This window comes from Etheostoma cragini, chromosome 12 (assembly GCF_013103735.1).
Source record: "Etheostoma cragini isolate CJK2018 chromosome 12, CSU_Ecrag_1.0, whole genome shotgun sequence".
Lineage (NCBI taxonomy): Eukaryota > Metazoa > Chordata > Actinopteri > Perciformes > Percidae > Etheostoma > Etheostoma cragini.
The window spans coordinates 23,918,499-23,936,498 of NC_048418.1; the positions used below are offsets into that span (position 1 = coordinate 23,918,499).

Below are 18,000 nucleotides of genomic sequence, written 5' to 3' on the forward strand. Positions count from 1 at the left end.
TTTTTTTTTACGCATAAATTTAAAAAAACTAAATGTATTTTTCTTTCTGCAATGTAACCAGGTAGTACTTTGTCCTCTACGGGGCAGAAATGAGCTGCATGGGACCTTAACTCGGAAATAATATGAAATACAAATTATTATTATCTGATTCTGTTTAAATTGAGCCATGGATAACACATGATATTCATCAGTTTAATAGATTATTTTACAAATAAATAAAGTCTCAATCTGTTAAACTGTTGGAGCATAAACACGTAATTAGAAAGACTACACCAATCAAAGTCGCATGGATGACGTCTCGCTGAATCGGATGTGACGTAACTCACTACCTGATCGGGCTCGTTCTTACGCTTCTCTGCTAATAAAACATCACCGAATAAAAGTCATCAGGCACGATAACATAAGGTGTTGTGAAATAGAGCTAAGTTAGCTAGCGGACAAGTTGAGATTAAAGCGTTTACGTCAGTTGCGTGAGACGAGACACGTAGTTCACTGAACCAAGTGGTCATGCGACAGACGTGCGACAAACTGAGAAATAATTAAATTAAACTGACGAACATCCTTTTTGTAATCCATGGCTCTATTCAAACGGGATCAGAAAAATAATTTGCCCCTCTCCACCAAAAAGGGAGGAACTGCGACTTTTATTTTTTAGAGGGACCGGAAGTAGTACACGCACATGCGCACTACGCGTAGTCAGAAAATCCAAATCGGAAGTTCTTTGCTTTTAAGTTGCGCGTCCTGAATTAGGAGGACATATTTCAGCCAAAATGATCAGTAAACTAATCGGTCAAAAGTATGTGTCCATTGCCAAATCATGGTAAGTTGTTTTTAATATTATACCATTGGTAAAAAGCGGAAAGAAGTCAACATTTGGGTTAAAGAATCTCGATTTGTCCTTAGCTTAACATTAGCCTAACGTTAGCCGAGGTCATTGCTTGGGGACGTGCTGACTTAAAAGCTAACGTTAGCTGGTAGCTAAGATAAGGCTAAAAATGCCTAAAATTACCATTAAAGATGTAAAAATGTCAGCGTTACTTTTCCCTCAATGGCTGCCGTGTTTTCTATGATCACATAGCAAACGTAATTTCCATATATATCTTATATAACCCAGTCTGAATAGGTTTAAGTGAAGACTATCTTTTACCAAAGATCGTCTATACTGTTACTAACCGATTAACGTTAGAATCATATTTATTACCAATCTTCATTTTCACATTTTCAAAAATGTGTATGTATGTTTGCTAAATACAATAAACATATTAAACAATATGACAAAGTACTGCTACAGACATATATATATATATATATATATATATATATATATATATATATATATATGTGTGTGTGTGTGTATATATATATATATGCGTGTGTGTATGTATGTATATATATATATGTGTGTGTGTATGTGTGTATATATGCGTGTGTGTATGTATGTATATATATGTGTGTGTGTGTGTGTGTGTATATATATATATATATATATATATATATATATATATATATATATATATATATATATATATATAATGTGTGTGTATATGTATATACACATGTACATATACATACATACATACTCCTCCTGATACGAAATCCTCATATTTTTGCCACGATACAATAATATTGCGATTGTTAATAATATTGCAATATTCTGCGATAGATTGCAGTTATTTTAGTTACGGATTAATCAGAAAGATAATTAGTCCATTCATTATGTAGTGTACAAGAGTCAGGTATAGTCAGGTATTAGGCCAAATTAATGTCCCTAATTCTTGACTTCGTGTAACAAGCTCACTGATGCAAGCAGCTGTTCACATTTGTATTTGCGAAGTTTTAACCAGCTAGTGTATTGATAGTTTTACACAATAAACAAAATGATAAACTATCATGATATGAGTTGCTCATTTTGGGCATGCATTACTCCAACACTTACTGCTTTACTTGGTGTTTGTCCTAGGGGTATATACACGTTAAATGGAAAAATACAATGGTAAAATGTTGCTCTCTACTCAACAGGGTCCCAACTCTGACTGTCTGGGGCGGCGTCGGAGGCGTAGCTCTGGTCCACTTCACAGACTGGCGAGTGATTTTGGATTATGTCCCCTACATCAACGGCAAATTCAAGAAGGAAGAGTAGTGGCGCTCAGGTTAGTCTCAGGAAATGGCGGAAATAAGAGCGCTGTAACAGAATGTGATGAATAAGGAACAGCTGAAACATGAGCACATTTTGTTATCAGCATCGTTACTTCTACACCTGCTGTGTCTTTCAAAGCCCCAAACCAGAACAATGGCACCAGCCTTCCACCCAGAGACCACAGGTAGCACAGGGTGGTGTACCAGCAGTCAGTCTAGTTAACACGTATGGTCTGTGTAGCCACAGCCTAATATCAGCTTAAGCCTCTATCCGATATAAAAATATCAATAACCCGTTAACGACACATCACAGCCATGTTGTTGCATTGTGTGACACACTCAATGGTTTTCAATGAACATTGCCAGTGTTCATTCAATTCTGAAACAGCTTAGACTGTGGCTGTAACTCCATGCACGGGGTCTCCATTTCTCTCTGCCTCTCTTTTCTAGTTGACAAACTGAGAGTTAAAGAGATTTTGTGCATGCTTTAAACGTTCATGCTTTTGTTCACATCGGAACTGTTGTGACAGACACACTATTACAATGTCCCGAGTAGGAAAACTGCCAGATCATTTTCACCGGTCGACTAAATGTAATAAAAACTATGTAAAAGAAGTAAAACTCTGTGGGTGCTTTTGCACTATATTAAGAACTCTGGTCCAACACAGTACTTTAACCCTTGTGTTGTCCTTAGGACAAATTGGCCCGTTTTCCTATATCAATGTTCTTTTTACCGGGTAAGCGGACAAAGATGGATGGAAATCCAGAGACAATGCGGCAGGTAGTTTAGAGGCATCAGGAGCCAGAATCCAGGGTAGTGGGCTGTTTGAAGACCATCTGTAGCAGCTTTGAACGAGGTGGAACTTTCTCTCGAACCTCCAACCACTCTACCGCCACTTAGTTATTTGGCTCGGCAATTTCAAAATTGAAATCACAAATCATGGAAAGTTTGCGAAGAGCGTTGGATGGTAAATTAGTTCTGGGTCGTGCTTTTAAAATAAAAACAACAACACATATGATTTATGAATAAAAAGACAGAGGTGCATTCAAGTGCCACGGAAATATAACTACACATGCTGACTTTCCACCCAGCCACGTTTCTACTGTTTCCACTCATGCCTTTGTTTTCCCCCCTGTCAGGTCGGTGCTGGTTTTTACACAAAGACTAAAATAATGGACAAGAACTGCTGCAGCCCGGACCTGGTGTGCCGGGCCTCAGGAAGCCGTCCTCATCCTGCAGCTCAGTCAACATGGAACTGTTCACCATCAACATCCTGTGACACGCACTGGAGCCGGTCATTTCAACATTACTCCACCAGTGACCACGCGGATGGAAGGAATAGGAAAACAGTGATGATAATTGGACTTTTTTCTTTTCTTTTCACACTCAGTTTGGGGGTCGGGTATTTAATTGAATCACCTGTGTGTCAAACCTGCTTCTCAAATGGAAACATCTTCCCTTCATGTCATAATCTTAATTGTTTTGAAAAGTAAAGTATGTGAGATCAGATGTATCCTATATCGTGGTTGTGTACAATTATTTCACTTCCAATGATTTAATGATTCAATATCAAGTCAGATTAAAGTGGATTTGTGTCCTGAGTGACTGGAGCCCCATCAATAGTTTGCTTGGATGTAACCTTATCAGATTACTGAAGGATATGGTTATGGATATAACTAATACTAATACTGAATTAAACCTCTGATGAGCCGGTATATCCCTAGAGACCATAAGTGACCATAAAACAAATGCAAGCTGTGTTAACAGACATCAGTGATGAAACAAGCATTAGAACACAGTCCACATATTAACCCTCCTCGCGTCAAATATAAAAAATATCCATATCTGAAATATGGGTTTCTTTTTAACCAAATTACCACCAAAAATTGATTGGATTCCTTACAGCGCTGTTTGGAAATACAATTGATCATCTGTACGTTTCTCTGATCTCAACTATTAGTCAAAATTATTCATAATTTCAGCTTTTTTAACTCAAATGTTAGGTATAATTCTATATAAATGAGGTTTATTAACCATGAATTCCAAAAAGTGGTAAAACTAGTAAGGTGGTGTTGGTAAAAACTAAAAAGAAAAGTCTGAAAAAGGGACAACAATGTCAATTTTTTGTCTGTTTTTGACCCGGGAGGACAACACAAGGTTTAAAAGAACAGACAAACAATATTAATATTATGTAAATGTTAATATTTTGGATTGTGTATTTGTATAAAGTCCCAGAATTGTCCCAAATATATTTAATACAGTTGTAGAAGGATTCTATTATTCTGCTAGTAAATATAAGGCAGTACTATAAAGTGACCCAATTAACGGTATTAGTCCTGGAATAAAATTACATAAAAAGTATATGGTTATAATGGATATGCACAGGTAAGGGCTATTATTGCCCAGGCAACTAAAATACAACATGAAATGCCAATCGTGGTTAAATCAAATTACATTTGCTATATCATTCAATCTTGCCTTCAGAGAAAGAATTTAATTAAGTAATTAAAATATAATAATAAATACAGTAAATTGTGTCTATGCCGTATATACAATTGTGAATTATTTATTTTATGCATATCATAAGCTCCAGAAAGCGAGCATTAGAAAGCTGTAGTCATGTTGTTGTTTTTTTTATTATAATATGCTGTAATATATATACTTTAATGTATATACACATAAATATTATGTATGGTGCCAAATCATAACATTAGTTATCTCAACCAGATTTTTTTCCAGATTAGAACAATAGCCCCTCCAAATGTCTGTGCACGTCCCTGGTTATATAGCAGTACTACTGTACTTAGTTCAACTTATAGAAATACTTCATTATACCGGATAAATATACCATCCAATATGTTTACCATGCAACTACTTAGTGTGCAAAGTAACTAACAACAAATACATAAATATGCGTTTAAAAAGTACCAATATTCTCTAGAAATTGGTGTAGTAGGGGTTCAAAAGTACCTTAAAATCGTACTCAAGTTTTTTAAAGCAGTTACTTTCTACCTCTGACACTGCAGTGAACATATGTGAAACCTGGCGCGTGTTATTTTCGGACTATTTTTCAGGCGTGTGGCGGATGTCTTCCGCTCAGTGTGTTTACAAAGCTGGCGGAGTGATCTGCAGTTGTGAAGGTCCTGACGGGAGACAGACAGCGAGGATCGATAACAAACCAGACTCGGTGAAAAATTATGACTGCGGCAATAGTCAGATAGCTGGCTTCTTATCTTTTATGAGGCAAAATTAAAGACAGACAAACAAATACAGCCAAGGCCATGGAAAGAAAAGGGTGAGACTTTTTAAATGTTCAGTCGAAGGAGTTGTTCAAATGAAAGTTTCTCTGCAGGAAATGCACGCATGCATACATGCGTTTTGCAATTGAGAACAACACTTAGCAAATTACCAGGTCTGTGTTATTTACACTCGTGTTACGTTAGCTAAACGGAGACTTTAGGTCGAATTGAGTTTATTACCTTTGTAAACATGCAACTTAGAACAATAGTAATAGTAAGTTAATTGATACTCTGGTTGCTGAATTACGTTGACGTTACCGACGCCGCTAGCTTGATTAGCTAGCTAAGTTTCATTGTTTACACACGCTTGACTTGCGGCGCGTAGGGCCCCGGCACAGCTAAGTTACTCAAGTATACGGTATAAAAATCTTATCTGCAGCCAGCTACTTGTTACAACTTGTAGGTAAAGGCTATGCTGCTTCGTGTGTAGTTCAGCGCTTATTTACCCAGTCCCCAAAAATGAGTAGAAACCTCGCTCTCCACACTGTGGTAGCGTTCGCTTGACAGCATTCCGTTGTATGTTACAACCATTACAAAGCACCAACCACACAGGTGTTCTCCACTTACTGATTGCACCTGTGTACGGATTTGTACTTGACAGACATTTCCTATAATTACACCTGAGATTAATGTAATATGTATACTTTATTAATCCCACGAGGGGAAGTTACAATTTACACTCTGTTGTTATCACACACGCATGCTCTGTACCTATGCATGTACTAAATGGAAAGATGTGAGTGGGGGGGGCTGCCCATGAAAAGGTACCCCGCGTAGTTGGGGGGGGGGGTTCGGTGCCTTGCCTTGCTCCAGAGCACCTTGACAGTGCCCATGAGGTGCAATGGCATCACTCCAGCTATCAGTCCACCACCATACTGTGGTCAGCTGGTGGACTTGAACCTGCGACCTTCCGGTTCGCAACCCATCTCCTTACTGACAGCGCTAACCCACAGGGACAATTGAATGTCACAGCTGTCATATTTTAAGTGACCTCAGAGAGCTATGCACCACTTTAGCCTGTGAAGAGAGCCAATCATTTGGAATAACTGTGTGGGTGTCCAGACCCATGACTGCTTAAATGCTTTGGTTAATGAAGTGGTAAATCTTATGATGATGATGATGATGATGATGAGTCTTCTGTTTTTACTTTCTAGTGTACCTGTTAAGCGCATTTTCAACAAGCCCCAGATAGTCCGCAGTCTGGGCAGCAACCTCCACACAGATGTGAATTCCAGCCACCCCCGGGCTGGATGGTCGCTCCTGACCAAAGTGCAGCGCGGCAGGCACAAGCATCTCTACGACATCAATCATCAAATCAGGGTGAGAACGTTGTATTCGTGACGTGTATAATGACACTGCTGTGCTACCTGAAGGGACAATTATTACATTAGTATACAGTGCCCATAAATCTTATTCCCCTCCCATTTTTATGTTATGGTTTTACATTTAATGAAAGTGGTTTTATTTATACTTTCTGACATTGAACAATAACATAGTCACACAGCTCTGTAGGTTTGTACTGTAACTTCTCACAAAAGTTCTATTTTATTATGAAAGAAAATTGGCCAAAGCTGGTTTACAGAATTTCAGCCAGTTATGTTCTTGTCTCTCTTAAAGGCAAAGCCTGATTTAAACACAACACTACCGGTTCGACAGACAGCATCCATCTTCAAACAACCAGTGACCAAGGTAACAAATCATCCCAACAACAAAGTGAAGACAGACACACAGAAGGCCGTGGAACAACCGAAACAAGTAAGTCCGAGGGCAGAAAGCTTTCTTTAGGCTCACTGTACTTTTGTAGTGTTTTTAAGAAACCATCATCGCCATTAATATAATAGTTGGGCACGTGAGGAAAAGAAAATTGGTGTACCTTTGAAGTAGCTGGCCACTATAAAACCCGGTGTCTTAGTGTTCTGTAATGTCTCTTTTTGGCTTTGCTGTTATGTAAAGAGTGCTAAAGGGTCGATTCAACCTAGTTCAATATTCTTGTAAATTATATAATGATGCACATATTTAGTTTGTGGAAAAATGTGCTCTGAACCTAACAAGGAACTTTTGTTTTCTTCAATCTTCAGCTATTCTGGGAGAGGAAGTTGAGCGGGTTAAATGCATTTGATATAGCAGAGGAGCTCGTGAAAACCATGGATCTTCCAAAAGGCTTACAGGGTGAGCGTAACCAAAACAAATACGGCAGCCTTGTGTGAGTCAGAGCTGGAGTTCTTTTAAAAGCTTGACTTGTGCTTCCCTGTTGTCCTCTGCCTAGGTGTTGGCCCTGCGTGTTCAGATAAAACACTGCTTTCTGCCATCGCCAGTGCCCTGCACACCAGTCCGGCACCGGTCACTGGACAGCTCACCGCCGCAGTGGAGAAAAACCCTGGAGTCTGGCTGAACACATCCCAGCCCCTCTGCAAAGCCTTCGTAGTGACCGATGATGACATCAGGTAAGATGTTCACACAAACAACACCGCTTTAGTTTTCCCCACCTGAGGGATGATCCATATCTACAAAATCAAACGATTGGATCTGGCTAGAGCCACTCTGGCTCTGCCGTAACCAATCGCTAACGTTTGGTTGAGACGTGTGTCATGCACATGTGCAACGAGAGGGGAGACGGACCAGGCTTATATTTAGCATTACCGTCGCTAACGTTAACCTTAGCCAACTCTTTCACCGCTAACCGAGTGAGCTGGAAAATCCCGAACACCGTGGGGAGGAGGGCCGCAACATCACGGCCCCCTACAAAACTCATTAAAGATTGTTTTTGCTCGGGCTTTAACTTCTGGATGTTCGGCAGCGTTTCTCGGCCGCCATTACGGCATTACAACTATAGTTCTCAATTCTCCAGTCAAAGATTTGCTGCGCTTCCCATTAAAATATTTAATCACACATTTTTCTATTGGTTCTAAATATAATTGCTCTTATCAACATGTTAGCAGAAAAAATATGCTTGCCTTACGCAATTTATCATCATTATTATTATTATTATTATTGCAAGAATCCAAAAGAATTACAGATTCTGTCTAGAATATTATCCAGAATAATCTCAAAGGTACTGTATGCTCAAAATGTATGCTGAAAGCATAATGTGGCAAATTCAAGCCGAATCCGACACGAGGCCCAAATCACCCAACGAGCGTTTGTAAATCACGCTTCAGAAACCTTTGTGGCATTGAAAGGAGTTTGCGTTAACTTATTATTGTATTAACTTTGGCAGCCCTAATTATATTTCTATACATGTTCCACTACTTGGGGAAGTAAATCAGGTCCTGTCATCATCATTGTGTTTTTGCTATGAAATGTTTTTTTCACTATAGCCACCTTATTTATTCCTTTTCCTCGTCTGGGCCTCTCAGGAAGCAGGAGGACCTGGTGCAGAATGTGCGGAGGCGGCTGGAGGAAGCCCTCACAGCTGATATGTTAGCCCACATAGAGGACACGGCTGCAGACGCAGCAGCAGCCAACAAAGTGGAGGCAAAGGGTGAACACGTGGACAAGGAGGAATTATAGCCACGGTACCCAAAACTGCAGGGCTGGTACCAGTGTTGCTGAATCCTTATTTTATTTTTTATTGGTTCACCCACGGCCTGTGTTTAGCCTCATCGTTAGGAACTACAGTTCATGTAACGTGTCTCTTTCTCATCTCGCCCACAGGCTTGTTTGACATGTTTGCTGGTAAACTTTCCTTTTCAAATAATTGGCTCCATGAGGATTTTGTTTACCCTATTAACTGAAATAGACCCTAATTGCAGACATTCTGCATATTTTGTTTACCTTAACAAAGACCGTTTTCTTTTTGTAGTTTTTCTTACATGCGTCAGTGTAATCCTGGATGGGTGCTTTCAATTTTCTGTTCATTTTTACCTCCACTAATGTATGGCAACTTTCTTCAGACTCTCTATACGGTTCAGTGGTTTCAGGAATGACATTTCACTAGTGATACTATAGTGAGTCAAAGGAAATGATTGTTCCTGAAAGTAATTGTACTTTTAAGGCAGTTTACGGCTGGATGATGATGCAGTGTTACATTTAGTTGACAGCTGTCAAAGTTAAAAAACACAAACCTGATGTATGTGACTGACGTGCGTGTGTATGTGTGTGTTGAATGTATCAGTTCATGTTGATGTTGTGTGTTTCTTTTTTAACATGTTGCTCTTTTATATTTTACTCTGGCACTATAGGTAGTGTGTTTATTTAGAAGCATAAAAAGGTTGCAGTAGTTTACATGCACACAGCCATCTTGTGGCTGTGTATAATCACATTTAGTTTGTTTGATTTGATTGTTTGACTGTTCAAAGCAGTGTTATTTCTCACGATAACCTTTTGAGTTTACATGGTTTTAGGGTTTAAGTCATGGTATTTGTATTGACAAAAAAATTAGTACTGTTTTGCCAGCTACATTTGAGTTTAATCAGTAACAGAGAGTGTGTACCCTCAGAAAAACCAATACAACACTGATGTACCTCACAATAAGATGTACTGTACCTCATTGCAAGATTTATTATTTGTCTCTGTACCCCTGTGTCGATTAAATGCAGCTCTTTCATGTCTGTTTTGTCATTATCATTCTTATATCTAGGATGTTGTGGTAGGTGGACATGTTTTTAGATTTTGTGATTAAAGGTTGTGGTCCTTCTTTAAAAGGAAGCTTTATGATTGTTCAAGTATATTCCCTGCAATGATTACTCCTTTACAAAACCCACAGTCCATGTTGAGCCAAAGCTAATTAATGAATCAAACAAAGGGGGTATGTTAATAGTAAAAGAATTGAGTTTATAAAGCGCTTTTCAAGGACTCAAAGTTGCTTTACAGGACAAACACAAAGAAAAATAAGTACTTCTAAAGTTAAAAAAATAATTTTTAGTACTAAAATACCTTGGTGTCATTATCAGCAAGAAAACACAAGAGGTCACAAGTGGGCATCTCTACAGCCAGTGGAGATAGGAGGAACAATTACAGTAATCAATATGTCCATGTGAGCTTTTCTGTAGAGTTTCTGCATGATATCTTGGTGCCATGTAGCAGTGCTTCGGCTGTGCTTCCACCCAATATAGTCCTTGTTATAGGCAATTAGGTTACTGTTTTTTTTTTTTTGTTGGCTCACTTACTCACAACATGCTAACTGGCAACATAGGATTCCATTCACTACGCTAAGCTAACTAGCGGCAAGCTAACTGACTAAAAAAATGCATTGCCCCCCCCCCTTTCTTCAGCTAGAGGAGACGGTGATAAACCCTATTTCAACAAACGGTGGAGTATTCCTTTAAACCTGGAAAAATGTCAACCTTTCATTCCAACTCATGGTACAAGAAAAGGTGGTGCATTTAATAATATTAATTTAATATTTAATACCTATGGCCCTTCATGTTTTTATTTTTATTTGTTATAACCTTAAAAGCAAAAATAAAGGGACACACAAACACGCGCATACACATTGTTGGACCACCCAAAACACCTTATTGGTAGCCATGATGAACACACCCAATTATGACAACGTTTTTTTTATTTATTTTTTTACATGTATCAATGCGTTAACAGTCTGGATGCAGAGAGGAAGATAGGGGAAGTAAAATAGTGCCCTGCAGACTGACAGACACAATCGGCAATGACAGCGGCGGTGGCTCGCCGTTGATGCTCTCCGCTTGCTGCATGTGGCCTTTGAACTCATTGTTGTGTCGCGGATGACGTCAGTGCCGTGTGCTGGAGACGGAGCGGCGTGCGCCTGGCGAGACAAAGGCGGAGGACCGACCCGGGTCAGGCAGCAGCAGCAGAGAGCCGAGAACCAATGTGTATGTGTGTTTTTTTTAACTGAAAACTGCTAACCTTGGAATTGAGCGACGGTCTCCCTGACGGTACGCAGAATGAAGACCCAGTGACACTCCCAGGAATATGCTTTGACTCTCAAGAAAGAGACAACAACAGAGCTCTCTTTTCGTTTTTAAACGTTTTTCTCCTACGCCCCCCATTTAGCTTGCTACTAGTTAGCTAACCCGCTAGCGTAGCACAGCGCACAGTACTCCTGACTGCTTCTCATCTTCCCCTTAAAAAATTGGGCGACAACAGAAGACAGGAGCTCGTCGACAAGGGCCAGATAAAGTAAGTTATTGTGGCTTTCGCATTTGTTTAATTTTAAAAATCAACGCGGCTGCATTTGAAAATGAGCACAAGTTCGACTGTCAGAACAGAGCTAACCAGCTAACTCTGGTGCTCCCAAACAAAGGGGTCGACAACGTGACTGAGTGCCGACTATGTGGAGCTAACCTGTTAGCTTGGCTGTTGAAGCTAACAACAGCTTATAACCCTATTTTATGTTTTATTTTTTTATTCAGTCAGTACATATACGAGTCTCAGAAGTTATTGCCACAAATGTTCGAATACGTGCAGGCGTACACGTTGTGCCGTTGTGTTAAAGCGGACATGCTTTGTGACAAAACAACCTCCTGGATGGTTTCAGGTGTCAGACAAAAAGCAACAACAGACAAAGCAAGGCGCCCAAATCAACACTGCTAATGCATGCTGTTGTAGCTGAATGATCGGTGGCTCCACTGTGCACATATCCAGCCTGGTTTTGAGTGTTTTATGATAAACAAACACTTTATTTATTTTTTTGTTATTTTCCCTTTTTTTTTTTAGTTCAGAAGAGGGTGAGCTCTCTCCCATCAAACAGGCATTCGTGATCTGATGTGAGATCCACGGAGAGACAATGCCTAGCCCTTTATTCCACCCCGAGATAATGGACCACGACGTGGTGATCAGCAGCCAGCACAACGGGGTTGGTCTGCCCCGAGAGACAGACCAGGAGTCCCGGGAAGAGGACCATCATGATGCGCTCCGCTTCGCCCTGGACCAGCTGTCACTCATGGCTCTGGAGAAGGTGGACTGTGTTAGCGGAGGCGGCGGGCTTGTCGACACTCTGGATGGGACCCAGGGTCCGGGCTCCGAGGGTTGCAACGGTGTGGGCTACGTGGATCTACAGATGCTGGAGCATCCAAACGGGTCCCGGGACTCGCCGACGTCCTGCTCCCCATCCCCGGAGTACTACGGCTCGGGCGGGTACCACATGGCCACCTCGCACTCCATGCTCCACGGGGAACAAAGCTCCGTCATTTGCAACAGGAAAAGAAGTGTCAACATGACTGAATGTGTACCTGTCCCCAGCTCTGAGCATGTGGCTGAAATAGTGGGGAGACAAGGTAAGAGCATGAGTGTGTGCGATGCCGCTTAGTTAGTGAGGAATTAATTGATGTTTATGGTGAGCTCGCAGGATGCATGCAGCCTGGCTGTTCTTTGTTTGGGTGGCAGTCTGGTGAAGGAGGATCTCTGAACTTTTACAGCGTGAGCCTAGTCCTCTGATCGGACTGCCCTCACTGTATGGGTATTTAATGTCAGCACAATGCGTACTTCACTAAATAAGTACTATATTTATATTCAATTTTTAACAACATTTAGACAATAGACCTAGAAGGAGGGAGGGAGTGTGGTTGAGTAGGAGGAGGAGGGGGGAGGGGTGGGAGAGGGTCAGACAAAGCGGCAGATTGTCGGTAGTCTGGACATGTCTAGCAGCCTGCATCAAACAAAGGAAATATACCGAAATGTGCTGATATTACATATCCCATGTACTAAGAGTCAGTGTCGACCACCGGACTCGCGTTTCTACCTCGTGTGTGTGTTTCTGGGGGGTTATTATTGTCCCCGCTGAGCGGGTTTTAAGCTGAGACGGAGCAGCAGACGCACAAACACGGGACTGGGCGGTGTTACGCCCTGCACCCAGCTCTGTCTGCCGCTGCCGCCGCTCGCATACGAGCCGCTACGCTTCCTACACGGCTCTTTTCTTTTGTCTTTTCGTCCACACATGTCCTCCGCTTTAGACTGACTGAGGTTGTAGGTTCGGCTCGACGGTCGCAGCCGCGGCGGCGTTACGGCATTGTTCTCTTTGTTTGAAAAAGCCATGCTTTCTGCTTCCCAGGATGACATCACACACCGCGCGCCCTATTGGTCGCCGAGACTCGAGCGTCCATATTTAAAGAAACAGCGCGCCCGGTTGGTGCTGCTGGAGGAGCATGAGTTGACACAAGCGGTGCGTCCGCTCCAGGCCTCATGTTTGGGGCCGACTGGCTCTTCACGAATAACCCGCAGAACCGCTGCTTCTGCTGCGGATGTGTTATGATGCGAACACGTTCAGGTGGTGCGTCGTTAAAGCACTCACTGTAGTGACACGGTGTTGATTTTTAAATGGTTGTTTTTGAGGATTCCGTGCCAACCATTTTGATTCATTATTCATATAAATATTCAGAAATGTATCGGAACAGCGCACAAATGTTGGGGTATGTAACAAGTTGACAGTTAGCCACACTTAGTTAACCCTCATGTTGTCCTCGGGTCAAATTGAACCCCCTTTAAAAAAAAAAAAAAAAAAAATCTGAAATATGAGTTTCTTTTTAACCAAACTACCACCAAATGTTAAATTTTGTCTGTTTTTGACCAGGGAGGACAACAAGAGGGTTACCTTAATGCCGTCTAATACAAAATCTTAGTACTACAGTAAAATATTAAGTACTATCGTCATGAAGATAATGTTAAGTTTTTGTTTACAAGACCGATTCCAGTTGGGGGAACGCCTCAATTACAACTAAACGGAACATAAGAACCTTAATGTGGGTAGGAGTTATTGTAGGGCTTCTGTATCAGACCACATCCGTGTTGACAAGGTGTTCTTAATAGACCGCTAAGAGTGCATATTGGAAGTGTTCTCATTGGACTTTGTGTATATACCCTAGCTGCACTTATATTCTTGTCATAAATATGTGTTTATATATGTGCGGGTGTGTGTCTAAATGTGTGTAATTTATGCTGTTTATGTGCTTCTGCGTCTTCCAGGTTGTAAGATTAAGGCCTTGCGTGCCAAAACCAACACGTATATAAAGACTCCGGTCAGAGGCGAGGAGCCAGTGTTCATCGTGACGGGACGCAGGGAGGATGTCGAGATGGCCAAGCGGGAAATCGTCTCTGCGGCTGAGCATTTTTCTATGATCCGGGCGTCCCGCTGCAAAGCTGGAGGGCCCGGGGGTGGAGGAGGCAGCACCAGCTCGCTTCCTGGACCACCACACTTACCTGGGCAGACCACCATACAGGTACGGGAACCGAATACTTAGTCGTTAGCTGTGTTTTAGTTTTACCCTGTCGGTAACAAAGGGATGTTAGATAACATCTGCTGAAAACCACCATAGCTCGGTTCTCTATCCTGTAAATTTAAAATATTTCTCTCGCCACTGATCCAGGTGAGGGTGCCCTACAGAGTGGTCGGTTTAGTTGTTGGACCAAAGGGAGCAACTATCAAGCGCATCCAGCAGCAGACTCACACCTACATCGTGACACCCAGTCGAGAGAAAGACCCGGTGTTCGAGGTGACCGGCATGCCGGAGAACGTGGACCGAGCGAGAGAGGAAATCGAGACCCACATCACCCTGCGAACTGGAACCTTTGTAGACCTGCAGGGAGACAATGACTTCCACTCCAACGGCACAGATGTCAGCCTAGAAGGCCTGGGCGCCCTGAGCGGAGCGCTGGGGTCATCCCTGTGGTCCAGGGCTAATGGCCACCATACGGTCCCCCCTCCTCCTCCTCCTCCTCCACCACACTCCCCACCTCCTCCCCTCCCCATGTCCATGCACCACTCCTCCAACCGGAAGACGTCCTCCTCAGTAGCCTATCACACGCACAACGGCGCGATGAGCTCAGACAACTTCAGCACCTCTCGCAAGGCCAACGAGGGGGGCAGCCCCACCAGCCCTTTTAGCACAGGCTCCAGCGGTGCTGGAGGAGGGTTTACATTTGGGGGTGACTCCACCCCAGGGCTGCCCCCCGATGAGTTGGGCTTTGAGTTCACTGCTGCCAACATCTGGGCACCTTTCGTCAACGGGGGGACGGGCAATAAGACGACCGGCTCCTCCCAGCAGCCTCTACGTCGCAACAGCAGTGGCCTCAGCGGCGGCGCCATCACTCCAAGATTGTCTCCAACTCTGTCTCAGGACACGGGCGTGGGCCCCCTGGAGCATCCATTAGCCCGTCGTGCACAGAGCGACCCCCTCAGCACTCTCTCCTGGCTACAGTCTGGCAACGCAGGAGGCGGCTCCTTCTCCGGAGCGTCCAGCTCCAGCTCCGGCGGCTCGTCGACCGGTTACTCCTCCTGCTCGGCCTCCTCCCTGCCGGGCGGCTCTCCCACTGACTCCGAGGGAGGGGGCAGCGGCATGGTCCTCAGCTCTGGGATGCTGAGTCGGCTGAAAGGCGGCTCCGTGTCCGGGGTCGCGGGTCTGGTCGGCGTCAGCCCCGGGATCAACAGGGACTGTTTTGTGTGTTTCGAGAGCGAAGTGACGGCAGCCCTGGTGCCTTGTGGCCACAACCTGTTCTGCATGGAGTGCGCCGGGCAAATCTGCCAGTCCACTGAGCCCGAGTGTCCCGTCTGCCACACCCCAGCCACACAGTGCATCCGCATCTTTTCCTAAGGCCTGGCGGGGGGGGCAGGCAGGCACCAGCTGTGGCGGAGGCAATGGAAGGATTCACACTAACTCTCACACACATTTGGACCATAATAAATGCATAATAGAGATGATGATACTACACGGATGTTGATTTTTTTTTTTTTTTTTTTTGCTGATAACTGTCAAGATTAATCACAATAATAATAATAATAATAATAATATTGACAGAGTTATTTTCAGAGTGAAGTTAATTGAAACTGGTCTGCAGTTGAGGCTCAGCCAGTCTCTCGGTGGTGAACTTCTGGAAGGAAACTAGTGTCTTATCTCTCTTCAGGCCTTCATTTTGACCGGCAGTCTGCCGGTCCGTCTCGACATTTCTTCATCCTGGCTTCCTTAGACCTCCGCCTGCGCGCTCTCTCTCTCTCTCACAGCCATTCGTTTGACACTTTTGTACTTAACAGATATTTTTCGATGAAGCTGTCAATGAGGCCTGCACTTTTCTACTCCTTATTTTAATGTTGTTGCCAGGACCCCCCTCCCCCCCCCCGGCTTTCTCCTCTTGCTCTCACTCATGCTGTCGTTTGACATGAAGCGGCGGGGTCGCTATTTTTCTGTACGCTCTGAACTTTTTTTAAATGTGCGCAGTTAGTCAGGCACCTACCGGGAAACAACCTCCTGAGGACGACTCCATGTTTCCATCACCAGTAATGACAAAAGAATGCTACTAATAGACACCTCTTACTTCCTGATCAAACCCCACAACACGATGGATGAATTTGGATGCCCCACATATGAAGTGTGGCCGCCGCATTGATTCCCATTAATTATCCTTTTAATGAGTGAGAAACACACCGTTAGTGATTCTGTAGGAACAGGTCTGAGGTCAGTTCTCTGTGCGTCTGGGCAGCCTGACAATCCCTTTACACTTCTCTTGTGTGTGTGTGTGTGTGTGTGTGTCTGTGTGTTGCCCGCTCATGCCGTTTCCACGTTGGGATCATGATGTGCCCTCGCCATGAGAGGGCCTGGTTTCTGTCTGCTGTCCCTCTCCTTCGCGTCCCCCTCGCCGTCTCACAGGAGGACTTTGCGCAGATCCCTCCACACCGGGACCCTTTCCTCCCCCCATCCCGTCTGTTACTCTCAGATCGGCTCGTTACGCTCGTTTTCTACTAGTTTTTGACTCTGGACTGTCCAGTGTGTGGCTCGCAGACGTATTCAGAACTCTAGGATAAGACAGGGCTTCTCTGGTGTCACATGTGAATGTTTGGTCCAATACGGTTACGGAGCGCCAGCTGCTCCTCCCATATGAAACAATAACAAGGGGCATGGGTTTTTTTTCTTCTTTTTTTTTTCTCATCATCATGCACTGTAACTCTTAAAAAAAATAAATAAGAAAGAAGCGGCTCTTATTAGTTTGGCTTTTGTGGTTTAGGTCTTCCACCCCGCTCTCACAGCCAAGCTGTATGGCACTCTCTCAGACGGCCCCCTGGCCCAACGTGGTGCACTATGTGGTTGGTGGTCTGAGATTCGTCCTGTTGTTTTCCCAGCATTACTGAGGAACTCCTGCTAAGGCGGTTGCATCCTGTTCTGTGTTCTGTGGTTTTTAAAGAATTCCGTGTGAGTTTGCAGTAACTGCCTCCTATAGTGTTGATGCTGTACGTATGATTTGGGTGATGTCGGTGAGATAGTACACGGTTACCGTTGGGGGGGGCTTTTTATTTTTATTTTTTTAAATGCATGGAGTCAGCTCATAGAATGAGACAAGCCATGACAATAGACTTAAAAATGACGCCTAATTCCTAATTCCCAAGGGCTTCCTCTGACCGCACAGACACATGATCACAACTTTAGGCTCACGCGCAGTAGGTAGAACTTCTTCTTCTTTTACGGCAGCTAGTCGCTAGGTCATCCAGGGCTTCCAGACACTCCTTGTGTTCCAATCCCAGCAGCTGCAGAATGTTTTGCTTGTGTTTTTTTTTTTAAGTTATATATTTTCTAACTGTCCCTACGCAGTCATCACACTCGGATCCGGCCAGTAGAGCGTAGGGCATTGCGTAGGTCCCAGTGTGTCCTCTCTGGACCAAGTCTC

General features: G+C 43.3%; 3 protein-coding genes across 7 annotated transcripts; all 3 read left to right on the forward strand.

The window, feature by feature from the left end:
• Nucleotides 1–670: 670 nt before the first annotated feature.
• On the forward strand, nucleotides 671–3,655 carry LOC117954764 (cytochrome b-c1 complex subunit 10). 2 transcript variants are annotated; one of them, XM_034888744.1, is made up of 3 exons: nucleotides 671–820; nucleotides 2,020–2,150; nucleotides 3,277–3,655. In XM_034888744.1, exons 1-2 carry the CDS (start codon nucleotides 771–773, stop codon nucleotides 2,138–2,140), a joined length of 171 nt encoding a protein of 56 aa, XP_034744635.1. In that variant the 5' UTR covers nucleotides 671–770; the 3' UTR covers nucleotides 2,141–2,150; nucleotides 3,277–3,655. The 2 variants fall into 2 exon arrangements, with proteins under 2 accessions (XP_034744635.1, XP_034744634.1); XM_034888743.1 differs by having other exon boundaries at nucleotides 672–820; nucleotides 3,273–3,655.
• Nucleotides 3,656–5,218: 1,563 nt separating this feature from the next.
• Nucleotides 5,219–9,984, forward strand: mbd3a (methyl-CpG binding domain protein 3a). 2 transcript variants are annotated; one of them, XM_034888462.1, is made up of 7 exons: nucleotides 5,219–5,432; nucleotides 6,591–6,756; nucleotides 7,054–7,191; nucleotides 7,515–7,605; nucleotides 7,703–7,880; nucleotides 8,793–8,951; nucleotides 9,091–9,984. In XM_034888462.1, exons 1-6 carry the CDS (start codon nucleotides 5,419–5,421, stop codon nucleotides 8,944–8,946), a joined length of 741 nt encoding a protein of 246 aa, XP_034744353.1. In that variant the 5' UTR covers nucleotides 5,219–5,418; the 3' UTR covers nucleotides 8,947–8,951; nucleotides 9,091–9,984. The 2 variants fall into 2 exon arrangements, with proteins under 2 accessions (XP_034744353.1, XP_034744352.1); XM_034888461.1 differs by having other exon boundaries at nucleotides 8,793–9,984.
• Nucleotides 9,985–11,002: 1,018 nt separating this feature from the next.
• Nucleotides 11,003–17,915, forward strand: LOC117954029 (RNA-binding protein MEX3B). Of its 3 annotated transcripts, none has more exons than XM_034887484.1 (4): nucleotides 11,003–11,532; nucleotides 12,070–12,629; nucleotides 14,314–14,567; nucleotides 14,715–17,915. In XM_034887484.1, exons 2-4 carry the CDS (start codon nucleotides 12,140–12,142, stop codon nucleotides 15,936–15,938), a joined length of 1,968 nt encoding a protein of 655 aa, XP_034743375.1. In that variant the 5' UTR covers nucleotides 11,003–11,532; nucleotides 12,070–12,139; the 3' UTR covers nucleotides 15,939–17,915. The 3 variants fall into 3 exon arrangements, with proteins under 3 accessions (XP_034743375.1, XP_034743374.1, XP_034743376.1); XM_034887483.1 differs by having other exon boundaries at nucleotides 12,075–12,629; XM_034887485.1 differs by having other exon boundaries at nucleotides 11,010–11,225.
• Nucleotides 17,916–18,000: the final 85 nt, after the last annotated feature.

Coding starts and splice junctions, on each gene's coding strand:
- LOC117954764 (XM_034888744.1), top strand. CDS start 771: ATGATCAGTAAACTAATCGGTCAAAAGTATGTGTCCATTGCCAAATCA. Junction 821..2,019: donor GTGTCCATTGCCAAATCATG/GTAAGTTGTTTT, acceptor TCTACTCAACAG/GGTCCCAACTCTGACTGTCT.
- mbd3a (XM_034888461.1), top strand. Junction 7,606..7,702: donor TCTTCCAAAAGGCTTACAGG/GTGAGCGTAACC, acceptor TCCTCTGCCTAG/GTGTTGGCCCTGCGTGTTCA. Junction 7,881..8,792: donor GTGACCGATGATGACATCAG/GTAAGATGTTCA, acceptor TGGGCCTCTCAG/GAAGCAGGAGGACCTGGTGC.
- LOC117954029 (XM_034887484.1), top strand. CDS start 12,140: ATGCCTAGCCCTTTATTCCACCCCGAGATAATGGACCACGACGTGGTG. Junction 12,630..14,313: donor TGAAATAGTGGGGAGACAAG/GTAAGAGCATGA, acceptor TGCGTCTTCCAG/GTTGTAAGATTAAGGCCTTG. Junction 14,568..14,714: donor CTGGGCAGACCACCATACAG/GTACGGGAACCG, acceptor CCACTGATCCAG/GTGAGGGTGCCCTACAGAGT.